This window comes from Lissotriton helveticus, chromosome 6 (genome assembly GCF_964261635.1).
Source record: "Lissotriton helveticus chromosome 6, aLisHel1.1, whole genome shotgun sequence".
NCBI lineage: Eukaryota > Metazoa > Chordata > Amphibia > Caudata > Salamandridae > Lissotriton > Lissotriton helveticus.
In genome coordinates, this window is record NC_136067.1 from 578941304 (window position 1) to 578955729 (window position 14426).

Consider the following 14426-nt stretch of genomic DNA (forward strand, 5'->3'; position numbering starts at 1 on the left):
TCATTAAAATCCCCCACCGAGGACCTGAATCGTGTCTGAAGTGTTAAGTAGGATATCAGTGATGGCTCGCAGTGTACCTGGTTGCAGTTTAGGTAGTGCATATACCGAGAGGAACGTGTAGTCCCTCCTCCTCCAGTGCCCCCTCACTCCCACGTACGTCCCCTGCGGGTCCACCCACGTCTGTGAAATGTGAAATGGTGGTTGCTTCCTGAAGAGAATAGCCACCCCCCTGGAGCCTGAGGTGAAGCCTGCATGTGCCAGCATCTTGTATTGTCCTCTAGCGAGGAAATTACAGTGAGTGCCCTGTAGATGAGTTTCTTGCAATAAAATCGCGTCTACTTTCAATCTCTTAATATAAGTATGCACTAATCCCCGTTTAATCTTGCTGCCCAGGCCATTAACATTCCACATTAAAATCTTCATCCTCCCTAAAGAGGAGTCCCCCCTTGGCGAGACGGACGTCATCCTATCCCACAGGATTGTGTGTAGTGCCCCGGAGGAGCCATGGTGTAAGCCCACAGATTCAGAACCGCTTGAGTGCCATGGCAAACAATAAACTGTTCCCCCCCGAAAACCCCCACCCCCAAAAGAACCACAAATTAGACCCACCTCCCCACCAAAATCCCCAAACTGGAAACAACTCCCCCCAACCCCACTCCCCCCACCCCACCTCCTCCCCCCTTCGGTCCCATCCCCGCCAAGTGGTCACATACAGGACTTTCCAGGAGGAGAGGGTCTGTCGCCCACCCCTGTAACCCCCTCAGAAACCCAACCCCAAAGAAACCCTGGGACCCTGAAACCCCCTTCTCAGCCGTTCACCAACACTAGTAAATAATGTACTTTCAAGGACAAAGAGTAAAAAAGGGAAAAAATACAGGGAGGGGTATGCCAACTTGCGTGTTTTCCGGTCACGAGCCTGCATCAGCAATGGCCCGAAAGTCCCAGCTTCACGAATGAGAGTCTTGAAGATCGTCTGGGGATGCCGTAGCCCCTCTGTCCACCTCCTTCTCCATTTCATTAATTGCTACCACCAGAGGATGCATCGACGGAGTCCTTGCTTCCTCGTCCTCAGAAGAGCGTCCGCCAGTGTCCTCCTCCCCTTCAGACCTTGTGTTCCGTGCCAAACAACTGTATCTGGAGCCGGTGCGATCGCCCAGCACCGGCGAGGACGAATTCCTTCGGGTCTCCTGATTAGAGTTATGTGCAGGATGAGGATTCGACAGCTGCTTCTTGTTGCCGCGAGACCCCCTGGACCTCTGAGATCTCGGCTGCCGCCACTGGGCCCCTTCTGGCGGATTGTGTCTGGATCCGCGAAGTTCAGAAAACGGGCAATTACGGGCCTCGGCTGGGCCCCCTCCGGTGGCTTCACCAGCAATGCACGGTGTGCCCTCTCTATGATAAAGCAGTTAGCGAAGCGCGCCGTCTGGAACGTCTTTAGGAGCCACCCATGCAGAAAGGCCTCCATATTGTTCCCCTCGATTCCTTCCCTAAAGCCCACGAAGCGGAGGTTGTTGCGGCGGGCCCTGTTTTCTGCATCGTCCACCTTCCACTGGAGGTTTTTGTGAGAGGCCTGGAGTTCTGCGACGTCCTTCCTGAGCCCCTGAATGACATCTTCCGCGACACCCAATCTATTCTCGGCAGTAATCAATCTCTCCGTCGAGTTACGGAAGTCTTGGCGCAATAGAGTTACCTCCGAAACCACCTCTCCGATTTTAACTTCAAGGGCCGCTCGTGAAGCCTGGATATCATCCCTAGATGCCTGGATGGCCCCCATCAGTAGAGCAGTGTCCGAGCGGAGGGGTTGCGTATCAGCGTCCATGGCGGGAGGGGCCGTAGCATATCTATCCAGTGTCCCCTGCTTAGGAATCCGGGCCGGTGCGCCCCTCTTCCCCATCCTGAGTGCCCGAGAGAGATCAGTCCACCTTCATCCACAGTATCAGCCACCAGCCACTGGGTACAAACTCCCCTTCACACCTCGCTCCCAGTCCGCCACAGCCGTCGCGAGATAAATGCCCAGGGCCAGTCCCCACTGTGGCTTCCGCCATCTGGTCGGTGCTCCAGGCACCCCGTCCACAGGAGCAACCCTCAAGGCCAGGATCGCCGGGTACACCTCCGGGATCGTCCAGGCGCAGTGCGCTCCCACAAGCCTCTTTCCGGGGCCCCCAGGGGACGATTTACAGTTCAGGTGTAGGCCACAGCCTGGCGCTGCCTGCAGGCCCCAAACTATGTGCGGGCACCTGCGCCACCTCCAGCCGCCATCCAGGGCTCCTGTGCCTCCCAATGCCTCACAGTATCTCCAGGGCGCCACCGCGGGCAAGCACTCCCAGGGCCCAGCCTCCCTTTCACCGCTGCCAGTCTCAGGGAGTTCATAAGGTGCGTCAATCGTGGGTCCCCAGGCTGTGCAGCCCCACTCACCGAACCCTTGGCTCTGGGGCCTCCCGTCCCAAACGCGGCACCGCAGGCTACACCAGCCTCTATCCCTGCATCATTCGCCGGCGGACTCCTTCAGGCCTCGGCACTACGGGCCCCGCTGCCCCCGCCTCAGTTTGCTGTCCGGAGCCGGGCACTCCCGTGTCCTGTGCCAGGGGTCGGCCGCCAGGAGGGGCGCCGTCCTCACGGGCCGCTACACAGGCCCTATGCAATATTAAGGGTGGGACCCCAGCGCCGCTCACAGGCCCCACGGGGGGGGGGGCAGAGGACCCCGTCTTCCACGCGCGGTCCCCCTCACATCCGAGGGCCGCGCCGTCACTCCACCAAGCCGCTCCGAGCACCCCCGCTCCACCTCACCGGAAGGTCCACTCGTGCGCCGGCTCCTCAGACGGGTCCAGGTCCGGCCGCTCACTCTGCTCACCGTCGGACTCCACAGCATGTCCGTAACCAGCAACGGCCGCGGAGTCTCAATAGCGGGCAGGCGCCATCTTAATTCCTCTCAGGCCCCGCACCGGAGTCGTCATCTGCCGCCAGAACCACTGCTAGGGCACCACACACCACAATTTCTTCCCCTCAGGCGCACGGGGCCATCAAACTGCTCTGGGAGTCGAGCACAGGACTCTCGGGCGCCGTTAATATGTCGGATCACAGTCGGCTCGCCGGAGCTACCGGGACACTAGACCTAGTCCGCCATGTTGTTGGCCAAGCCCCACCATACCATATACTCTTAAGTGCATTATGAACCTCGCGGTTAAATGCTAACTCTGGTTTGGCTTTATCAAAACATGTCGTGTAAGGTGTCATTCGCTTTGGAATACTACCCCCTCGCCAGTCATGGCGACGGGGGTAGCATTCCACCCTTCTAGAGGGAGAATACATGTTGTTCCTACAAATCCCGGTTAAAGTTAACCAGAGCCTCAGCATCACAAAATGGATGCTGCTGCCACAGACAAAAGTCTGACCTCCTGCTGCTGGGAGTCCTTCCAGCGAGGGAGGCTTGGACAATAGGTTTCCTGTCTTGGGAGGTGATAGCACCACCCCAGACAGGCTCTAGTGTATTGGGGCAGGGAGGGCTGAAAGAAATGAGACACTGCCTGGGGCACACAAGGTGTCCCATGCATAGTCCAGTTCAAACCAGTGCTGGGGCACTCCATCCCCAGCTCTGGCGCGAAACTGGACAAAGGGAAACGGTTGTAACCACCCCCTTCCTGGTCCCACCCATAGGAGGGACCTAGCAGGTAATCCAGCCCCTAGATTTGATATATAGGTAGGAGCTGAGTCCCAAGACTTTAGATTTATCCTGACTGAAACTCTGATACGAAACTCTGGACCTTCGACGATCTACTTTGCAAGAAGACGACTGAAGAATCTTCTTTGTGGTCAAGGAGTGACCACCCTGCACAAGCAGGCACCATCAAGCGATCAACGGTTTGCTTTGTCGACGTTCCCGCGGGAGCCCGAGCACAGAGCCTGACAAGACCCAGACTTCCATACTTCCAACAGCCCGATCCACAGTCACAGCAGAGCTGAGACCCATGGAGGCGACGAGAGACGTGGGACCGGCCATCTTGGAAAGCCAGAAAATTGCTTTCCGTGCAAATTCTGAGGCACCCTTGAAGTTGTGCATTGGGGATTGAGAAGCCCCAGCCCCGAGCACTAACTGCACCGAAGATCAGCCCTCCACACTCCACGAGTTCTGCGTGGGGCCCTTCTGCATTTTCCTGCTCGACGCGTCTGTCGGGTCACTTGCCCGTTGGCTAGTGGCCTCTGTGACGACAAACCTTTTGATTTTTACCGCTGGTCTGTTTATCAAGACTCGCCCTTGCTCCCCTGGAAAGGAGCAGCCCATCAGACCTTGCTGGTCTGATTAAGAAGCTATCTTCCCTTTCTGCGTGGGTTTCCTTTGCCAAGGCTTGTTGACTCCAATCCGGAAGCCGACACCGCTGACAGCGAGACCCCTTGTGGGACAGTCCGTGCCTGACTCCTGGTTGTTGTTGATGCCTCCTGGTCCACGTGGCTGCAGAGACAAGCTTCACGACATCACCTGATTGCTCCTCGACATTGCCTGGTTCCTACCTGGTTCCATCCTGGTCACTGGCTAGTGACCCAGTTCTGTCCCCTCTGCTTTCAGGTACTCTTAATCCTTGATCCGCCCTTGGATCCACCCGGACACTGCTCTCCTGGTCGCCTGCAGCATCTTTCTCCAAGGCTCCATAGGAATCAGCGACGAAACCCGACACACTTTGACATCTATGCACCCGCTTCCTGTGGGTGAGGTAACGCGAGTATTTTGGTACTCCTGTGGATATTGACTATCCAACTGTCTAAGTTTCAAGTAGCTTTTTCCAAGTCCATCCGGAAGTGCCCTAAAAGAACTAGTATCCAATTATTTCGTTCCCATTCTAACTCTATGGTAACTTGCGGGCGTGTAAAGACACTGCACGCACATCCCGTGGGTCTCCTGCTTTCTATCCATTGGTAGTACAGTGTAGCCCCAGTGATTCTCCAGGCCCGAGGCCTTTCCTTTGTTCGTGACGTGGTTCTTATACCACTATTTTAATATATGGTTTGAAGTGCCACTAGGGCATTACTGTATTTTGTGCAACTTAACGTATGTTTATTAAGTATCTTGTTGTATGCTTGTGCCTCTGATCTCATAAAGGGTTCAGAGGGATTGTTTAGAAATAAATACATATATATTTTATATATATCCTGTTTGGTGTCCTTTAATTTGGTATTTAAAGGGATTGCATATGATAAAACAGCTGGCCTTACATGCCCTCTTGAGTTTAGCCTAAAACTGCTTTGTCCATGCTACCACTAGGATAGCTGGTCTATAAGGTTGACTTTACAACCATCACCATAAGGGTTGTTTGGACTGATACAGGGTGCCCACTAGAATAGTGGACATCACATATCAGGCCAACTTCTCACACATACCCATTCACAGACTAATACAAGTTATCATACAACCACTCACTCATTCATAGAGCCACTCACACACCCATGCATACACTCATACAGCCACTCACACACCCATACAGCCGCTAAGACACCCACTCACACACAGATACACACAGTCACACAGCCACTTGCAGAGTATATGTTAGACATAGCTGTTTGTTAAGGCTTGGCATGAGCATTACCTCTCCCACCAAGTCATAGCTAACTGTGCTCAGTTGTGAGCTAAAAGCAGAGAAGAATTTGCTTTTACACACAGGGAGCTGCATGTTGGCATCTCCCTATGTGTAAAAGCAATGCCAGCTCCGCAGGAGGTGGGGAACTAGCAGGGTCCATGGAGCCTTCAGGCTCCCCGAGGTCCCCAACATTGGCAGTGGGTGCCCTGGTTTGGGACCAGGGCACCCACACTACTGGCCAGGCCTTGTGGGATGAATCCCAGGGCTGAAATCATCCCAGAGGAGGGCAGCACGTCCTCCCTTCCCTTAGAAGTTTTCTCCAAAAATAAAAATAGGAAAGGCTGGGCCCTTGGGGATAGGATCATAAGGCCAAAATCAGCCTGGGGAGGAGGGCCGGATGGCCTATCCTCCCCCATTAAAATAAAGCCTGGCCCCAGGGTATGGGGTCCCTGAAGTCTAAATTGTACCAGGGAAGGGGGGGCCACCTCAAAAAAACTAAAACAAATGCAGGACCAGCAAGTTACCTGAGTTCCTGCCCCCTTTCTCCACTACTCCAGTCTGTGGGGTCCAGGAACCCCTTCTTTAACCTCCAGTAAATTCCACAAAGTGGGATTGCTAAAGATCTTCGGAGGTAACGCCCCTTTTTTCCACCACTCTGCAAACACACCTCCTGACACTCTACTGGTTTGGGGAAGAACTCCTCTTGGAAGCTGCAGGTTCTTAGGGGCCAATAAGCCCTTCTGTTAGCTCTAGTAAGTGTGACTCAGCAGGATTTGTGAAAGCTGGTCGGAGGCCCAGCCCTCTTTCTCCACCACTCTACAAACATGACTGCTAGTTAAAACAAAACTATTGAAATTCACTGAAAAAAGCAAAGGTTACCGGGACATTATAGTGAGGAAATAGAATTTTAAAAACCTTAGAAATTCACTGAAAAAAAGGTTAGAGGGACGTTATAGTTAGACTGACATCTCACTTGTACAAAAGCAGGAAAAGTCAGCAGTTATAGGTAGCTGAGCTAATTATAACTTATGCCCTTGTAATGCACTGCTTATGACTTCACATATTACATCACTCATTATATGGTCAGGGACATCACTTATGACATCACTGATTATATCTCAAAAGACATCACTGATGACATCTCAGATTACATCACGGACCACATCACTGATTACATCACTGTTGACATCATCCAGTGATTGTGAGTGTTTTTGTAAAAATTACTGAGTGTTAAACATATATACTAAGGTAAAAGGTTGTGGGAGGTTCTGTATTGGTGAGTGAGTGAGTGTGTAAATTGTGTTGGTGTATACAACAGTGAGTGGGCATGTCAAAGACTGGGTGAGTCAGTGGGTGTATGAGTAAGTGAATGCCTGTGTGAGTATCTGTATGGGTGAGTGTGTTGTGGTGGGAAGTGGGCATAATGGTGAATGAGAGGATGAATGACTGGCTGTATGGGTGAGTGTGCTGGTGTGTCAGTGGCTATAAATGGTGAATGAGAGAGTGTATGAGTGTCTGAATGGGTGACTAAGCAGGTACAGAGATGTCTGTATGGGTGAGTGACAGGGCACATAAGTGACTGTATGGGTACATGAATGGTTGTATAAGTCGGTGTATGGGTGAGTGAGTGGTGTGTGAGTAGTGTATGGGTAAGTGAATGGGTGTGTGAGTGGCTGTATCAGTGAGTGAGTGTGAGAAGGGTTGTGTGGGAGAGTATTTACTTGTCTCAGTGACTGTATAGGTGGGTGAGTAGATGTGTTAGTATGTCTATGAGTAAGTGAGTGAATTTGGAGTAACTGTATGAGTGAGTGAATGGGTGTGTGAGTGATGGTATGGGTGAGTGAGTAGGTATGTGTCTATTTGTATAGGTGATTGAGTATGAGAATAGATGTATGGGAGTATGAGTGGGTGTGTAAGTGTCTGTATATCTGTATGACTGAATGGATGAGCCCAATGTGTGGGTCAGTGAGAAGATGCACGGCTGGCTGTTCATGTGAGTTAGTGGTTGCGTTCGTGGCTGTATGGGTGAGTTGATGTTTGAGTGGCTCTATTAATCAGTGAGTAGTGTGCATGTGGATGATGTCATCAGTGATTTCATGAGTGATGCCATTTGAGATTTCAGAAGTGATCTTATAAGTGATGTCACTAACCATGTCAAGAGTGATGTAATATGTGAGGTGCATTGCAGGTGAGTAAGCTATAGCTAGCTCAGCTAACTATAGCGGCTGAATTTATCTGTTTTGTTATTACAAATGAAATGTCAGTTTAACTATAACGTCCCTGTAAGCTTTGTTTTTTTGTGTGAATTTCTATGGGTTTTGAAATTGTATTTCCTAACTATAACGTTCCTGTAACCTTTGTTTTTTTCAGTGAAAATATTATATATAGCTATAAATACATATATACAGACACATGCACACATATATAGATATATCTAACAGCTTTGTACTTAACTGCGAAATACTTACATTTATAGTGGTAAAGGCATGCTTGGTAAAGGCATATGTTTGTTAAAGGCATATGCGTGGGAAAGAAGTGCGTGGTAACACTTTCGTTGTAATGGCATGCCTGGTTCATGCCATGTTGTAAATGATGTTTCCCGTCTACGAGGCTGATGAAGACATATTTGTACTTCGTTTCAATCAACTTTCTAGTAAATGCAAGCGGTGAAAAAATAATGGTGCATAGGTATTGAGTTTGAATCGATAGTCCACATTATTGGTACGTGGCTAAAATCTGCTTACCATTCCTCCTTGCCTGATCGCAGTGCAATGAGTGATAACTAGTTGTGAGAATTAAAAATGGAGCAGCTGCACTAGATATTCGTCTACAGGCAAAAGTTTCAACGTGCATTAGTGTAGAAAAAAAGTGCCTTGCCGTTCTGTATCTTGCTTAATTTAATTTCCTGTCCCTTCCTCTGAGATATCACAACAGGTATGCTCGAAGCTCGGTTTCCTGGCATTAGCTACATATTTTATAGCTGGGAGGTAATGTGCTCATATAATGAGGAATTCCTGGTGGTCGCTGCATGTGGTGAAAAGTCACAGGTGGTAGAGCGCTGTCAGTGATTGAGACGCACAGCATGAAATGTGCTGCGGCAGTTTCGGCAGGCGTTGAGAGATTACAGGACATTTGGGGGAAAGTCTTTAAACTTGCAGCTGGCTTTAGGATTCCAAGCCTGCTCTCTGCACCCTTCTCCGGTTTCCTTAGTGTGTGTTTTATACATAGGCACCAGCTCACAGCGCCCGAAAGTGACATTCCCCGACACCCCTGTGGTGCACAAAACAATCATAAAACAATCATAAAAACATCAGTGTAAAACAACCATGAATTTATTGGGGGTTCTTTGCTTACATGTTTAAGTTATAGCTGTGATTAATGCCCTAAACGTTTTCACACTACACCATAAGATCAAACAAATCAACCCACTTTGGCAAACCTTCCCTACACGAAGAGATGCATTGATAATAGTAACCATTGACACATCAGAGTTTTTGGTCTTCACTGTAAGTGGCCAGGGGAAAGGGCTGGTATTTCCCCACCCTCAGAGTTATTGATGGTGGTGTACCGATAACTCTGGGATTGGGGAAAATGCCAGTCCGTTGCGAGGTAGGCCCCGAGGGTCTACTAAGAAATCAGAAATTACCGTGGGAATTGGTAATTCTGGATACAATTCCACGAGAATTTCCTCATTTCACCCTGATCCTTTTCTCAGAAATATTGGTTGTTTTCAGAGTTTTCGCAGATCTCTGGTGGGCTGTAACTGTTGTTACCTACTTTACTGAAGTTAACTAGCCACACGTATTGATTGATATATATATGTATATGTATATCACGTGTATGTGATTCCCTTCATGCTTTACTTGCAATGTAGATTCGAAATGCAAAGTGCTGACCCTCAAAGTTTTCAATATTTTTTTTTTTTTAGGGAGAAGAGGGTCTTGTGGGTGCTCCTGGCCTTGCTGGATTCAATGGCGCTAAGGTAAACGCATGTTATTTCATGTCTCACAATGAGTTTTTAAGTGATTTACTCTGTAACGTGGAGCATGTAGTGAACGCTAACACAAAACATCACAGCAGCGCCTTCTGGGGTTAATTTGCAGGTACTGCATGCATGTTAACACGTGCAACCTGCAGGCTGGTATCACATTACCATAGGTGCACTGACATCCCGAATTCCATCTGAACCTGTCGCAGTGCGAAGCCACAGGCTTCATAATTACAGGCTTGGTTTTGTAGGATGCGCTCTAGTCTATGAGCGTGAACGCGATGACGCGTCACGCCATAGACAGGAGCGCGAAGGGCGCGCATGCGCAGTAGGCGCCAGATTGAAGGCGCGAAAGCGGGGAGAACGGAGCTGGCGACCGGAGCAGTCGTGTTAGACGCTCGGCGCCCTCTAGCTCGAGATTGCATATCATATTTGTAATAAAGACAAACAAACTCACCTACCTGGACTCTGTGCATATGTGGGGAACAAGGCAACATTACATTGGCGACGAGGCTGGGACCACGAGCACCAGGCACTTCAGGGTCAGGAGCAGACCCCCCATGACAGCCCCATATTTACAGCAGTAGGACACAGCAACAGAAAATCCAGGAATAAACGAGCAGAGGGCGTGGCAGCAGCTGAAACAACCACGGGAATCCACCTGAGCCGGCTCCAACAACCAGGTCAGTGCTGGGCTAGGAAAAGGGAGCATAGCCAGCACCCTGGCAGCCAAGGGCATTGACCCCAAGTCAGAGGAAGGGGCGCAAACGGACGACCCCACACAGACCAGAAGGGATAGCACGCCTGGCAGTCCCAGAGGGCAAGGGAACACGGCAGAGAGTGCGGGAGCATCCGGTGGACTCAGTCAACACAGTGCCCAGGGGGTGGACCCCAGAGGTGAAGCCAGAATGGCAAATCAAGCGTCTGCTTTGATGGCCCCAGTCCCATTCCTGCCTAGACCGGGTGAACCGCAGTTAAAATGGGAGGACTGGAAGGATTATTTTCAAAACTATATTGAGGCACTCGAAGATGAGAATGAAGGGGAATTCACCTCGGAAAGGAAGAAGAGACTATTGCTCCACAACCTGGGCCCGGAAGGGGTGAGAGTGTTCAAGAATCTGGTGCCCAAGGAGAGGGGAGTGAATGAGACAGATGTCTTCAAAAACGCACTGGATGACCTGGACAGCCACTACCGCCCAGCAGTTTGTGTCTCCATAGACAGGTATAATTTCCAGCAGCGGAAGCAGGAGGCTGGTGAGTCGATTGATGATTACGTGGCAGCGCTCCGACGCCTGGCCATCACGTGCCAGTATGGAGGGCTTCAAGAAGAATATATAAAAGACCAAATTGTTATGCACACCACGTGCAGGTCGGTCCAGGACAAACTGTGGGCGCAGAGTGAGACGTCCCTTAAAGAAGTGGTGGCGATGGTCAAAAAGGCTGAAATGTCACGACGCGGTGCGGAGGCAGCAAAACGGGAGAACGCGCCGAGGCAAATGGTGAACAAGATAGAAGATGCACCCCAGCCTGGGAGAGCCAAGGGAGGATATGGAGATCAGAGGAAGGACTTGAGATGGACAGGGAAGCAGGCAGGCCGCTCTAGTACAGACAACAAGTTTGCGTGTTATAGATGTGGCAGCACGGCACATTCGGCGCAGGATAAACGCTGTCCCGCGTTTCGCGCCAGATGCTCATTTTGCGGCCTGGTCGGCCATTTTGAGAAAGTCTGCCGCAAAAAGGGGAAGAAATCCACGGTCAAGTGCGTCGATGCGGCCGCAGCCGACGTCAGCGAGGAGGACGATTTGGATGACGACGACTTGGTGTTGTGCATCGAGGACCAGGTACTTGAGGTGACGGGGAAGCGAAGAGACAAGCCTCGCACGGACATGCTGATAGGGGGAGTGAAGGTACACGTGGCCGTCGACTCAGGATCCCCTTGGACCATCGTGCAAAGGTCCATATGGGAGGAAGACTTTGTGCCTGTGGTGGGGCCAGACCTATGGCCGCCGGACATCAGACCCATCTCGTACACGGAAAATGCCATTCCTTTGGTGGGGTGTCGAGACTTCGACTTCGAATTTAGAGGGAGGTCAGCCACGTGCACCCTGTACATAGCGGAGAGAGGACCTTCAGTGCTGGGGTGGAGAGATGCAGGTGATCTGGGGATCATACTCAACCCGGGAGGTAAAGAACAGATTCTCTTGACAGACGAGTGGCCCCTCACGAGAGAGGAAGATTGGAAGTCGGCATACCCCAAAGTTTTTGACGGATCAGTGGGAAAACTGGACAAGTTCGTTCACAAAATGGTCCTCAAGGAGGGTGCAGTACCGGTGGTGCATAAAGTCAGGAACATTCCCATATCTACCAGCGGAGCAGTACAACAGGAACTCCGGAGGCTAGAGGAGCAAGGTGTCATAGAGCCGGTGGATAGTGCAGAGTGGCTATCCCCCTTGGTCGTGGTCAAGAAGCCAAATGGGCAGGTACGGCTCTGCGTTGACCTCCGCGAGCTCAACAAAAGTCTCATCGTGGAAAAGTTTCCCCTTCCCAGAATCGAGGAGATGCTCGCCAAGACTAAAGGTGTGACTCACTTTTCCACTATCGATCTCACGTCTGCGTACTACCAGATAGAGCTACATCCATCGAGCAGGAAGTACACCGCTTTCATCACTCCATTTGGGTGCTACCAGTTCCGGAGGATGCCCTTTGGCCTGGCATCCGCAGCGGCTGTTTTTCAGAAGCTGATGCACCGCTTGTTCAAGGACATTCCTGGAGTACAATACTTTCAGGATGACATCTTGGTGATGGGCTCGTCAAAAGGTGATCACGACAGGAAGTTGCGGAGCGTGCTGGAAGTGTTGCAGAACAAAGGGCTAACGGCGGAATGGAGTAAGTGCAAGATAGGGACCCATTCGGTGACATACTTGGGGCATGAGATCAGCACGAGCGGAATTTCACCCAAAGAACGAAATGTGACGGCCATAAAGGAGGCGAAGGCACCCAGCTCCAAGGAGGAGGTGAGGTCGTTCCTGGGAATGGCCGAGTATTATAGTAAATTCGTGAGACACTTTGCCACCCGGACATACAGAATGCGACAACTCATCAGAGACAAGACCAAGTTTGAGTGGGACGCAGAGGCGCAAGAGGAGTTTGACACCATCAAGACCTGCATTAGTCAAGCTATTCCGTTGCAAGGGTTCGTTCCATCGGGCCAGACCGTGGTAACCACCGATGCCAGTGACAAGGGCTTAGGGGCGGTCCTGGCTCAAGTGAGAGATGATGGGGCCACTGAAACGATCTGCTTTGCGTCCCGTGCGCTGTCTCCGACGGAGCAACGATACAGCGTAATTGAAAAAGAGATGTTGGCAGTCACCTGGGCTTTAGGCAGATTCAGACAGTTCGTTTGGGGTACGAGATTCAAACTGCAAACGGACCATAAACCCCTCATCAAGGTCTTGACTTCCTCGGGGCATGAGACGGCGACCCCGAGAATAGCCAAAATGACTCTGAAGCTACTCGATTACACCTACGACGTTGAATATCTGCCGGGAACACAGAACAGGGTAGCGGATTATCTCAGCAGGGCTGCCGCGATGGAAGTGGCGCCAGAGGAAGCCCTGGATAAGGAAGAGATGGTGGCAAGCATGGAGGACTATGAGAGTTCGATAAGTGCCCAAGAATGGGAGTCCGCCTATGATGAGGACATGGAAAAAGGGGAGATTAAGAGATACTTAACATCAGGCTGGCCTGACAAAAGGAAGCTCACTGATGGAGTACGAAGGTTCTATGAAATTAGGGAAGAACTGTCCCTGAGTGACTCTGGGGTGTTTATCTATCGGGGCGAAAGAGTTGTGCCGCCGGATTCACTGATACCCAGATTACTAACTCTACTACATGAGGGCCACCTAGGTATTGTAAAGACCAAGGCACGCGTCAATCAGATGTATTGGTGGCCAGGCATGGACGTTCACATTGAAAGGCAAGTGAGGGAGTGTGGCCAATGCCAGGGCGCGGACAAAGTGCTGAGGCCTCTCCGACCGGCCATGGGGAAGTTTGACACGCCACAGGGACCTTGGGAGAATGTGGCAATTGACATATTGGGACCGGTCCTGGATAGCAAAGGTGTGAACAAGTACTTGTGTGTAGTGATGGATAAGTACTCAAAATGGCCTGAGGTGGACATTCAAGAATCCATGGACACTGACACGATTTTGAGATTCCTGACTTCAGTTTTCTTAAGGGAAGGCATCCCCAAAACCATCCTTAGTGACAATGGCCCGCAGTTTGTCTCGGACAAATGGACTAGGTTCATGAGAAGGAATGGTATCGAATCCAAACACACGGCAGTGTATCATCCCGCATGCAACGGTCAGGTGGAGCGGTTCAACCGTGTGCTGATGGGCTCCATACAGGCGGCCATCATGCAGGGAAAGGATTGGGAAGTTGAGGTAATGAGCATGCTGTGGTCTTACAGGATCACCCCCACGGCTGTGGGGTACAGTCCATTTCAAGTGTTGAGAGGACGGCATCCGTTCACACGAGACAATGTTGTGTGGCGGGAGAAGACCATTACCAGTAAATGGTCCCCTGCGGTGGTCCAACACAACTTGGAAAAAGCCCAAAAGATTTATGCTGCGAATTACGACAAACGTCGGAATGTGAAAGGAACAGAGCTGGAGGAAGGAGAATGGGTTAGGGTTAAACTCCCTACCCTTCAAAAGAAAGGCGACAGCAAATATAGTCAGCCTCTACAAGTCAAGGAGGTGAGAGGTAGAGCAGCCCTCCTCAGCGATGGCAGAGTGTGGTCCCAAGACCGCATGGCTAGAGTAAACAGGATTGTTGTATGGCCCAAGCTGGAAGAGACAGAGGCACAG

At 50.9% G+C, this 14426-nt stretch overlaps 1 protein-coding gene across 2 annotated transcripts in view; it reads left to right on the forward strand.

The window, feature by feature from the left end:
- Positions 1-14426, forward strand: part of COL19A1 (collagen type XIX alpha 1 chain) — a 2464374-nt gene that overhangs the window by 874975 nt on the left and 1574973 nt on the right. For both annotated transcript variants that reach the window (XM_078648013.1, XM_078648014.1), the window contains exon 11: positions 9496-9549. In XM_078648013.1, coding sequence (XP_078504139.1) covers positions 9496-9549 — 54 coding nt within the window. The remainder of the gene's footprint in view (positions 1-9495; positions 9550-14426) is intronic.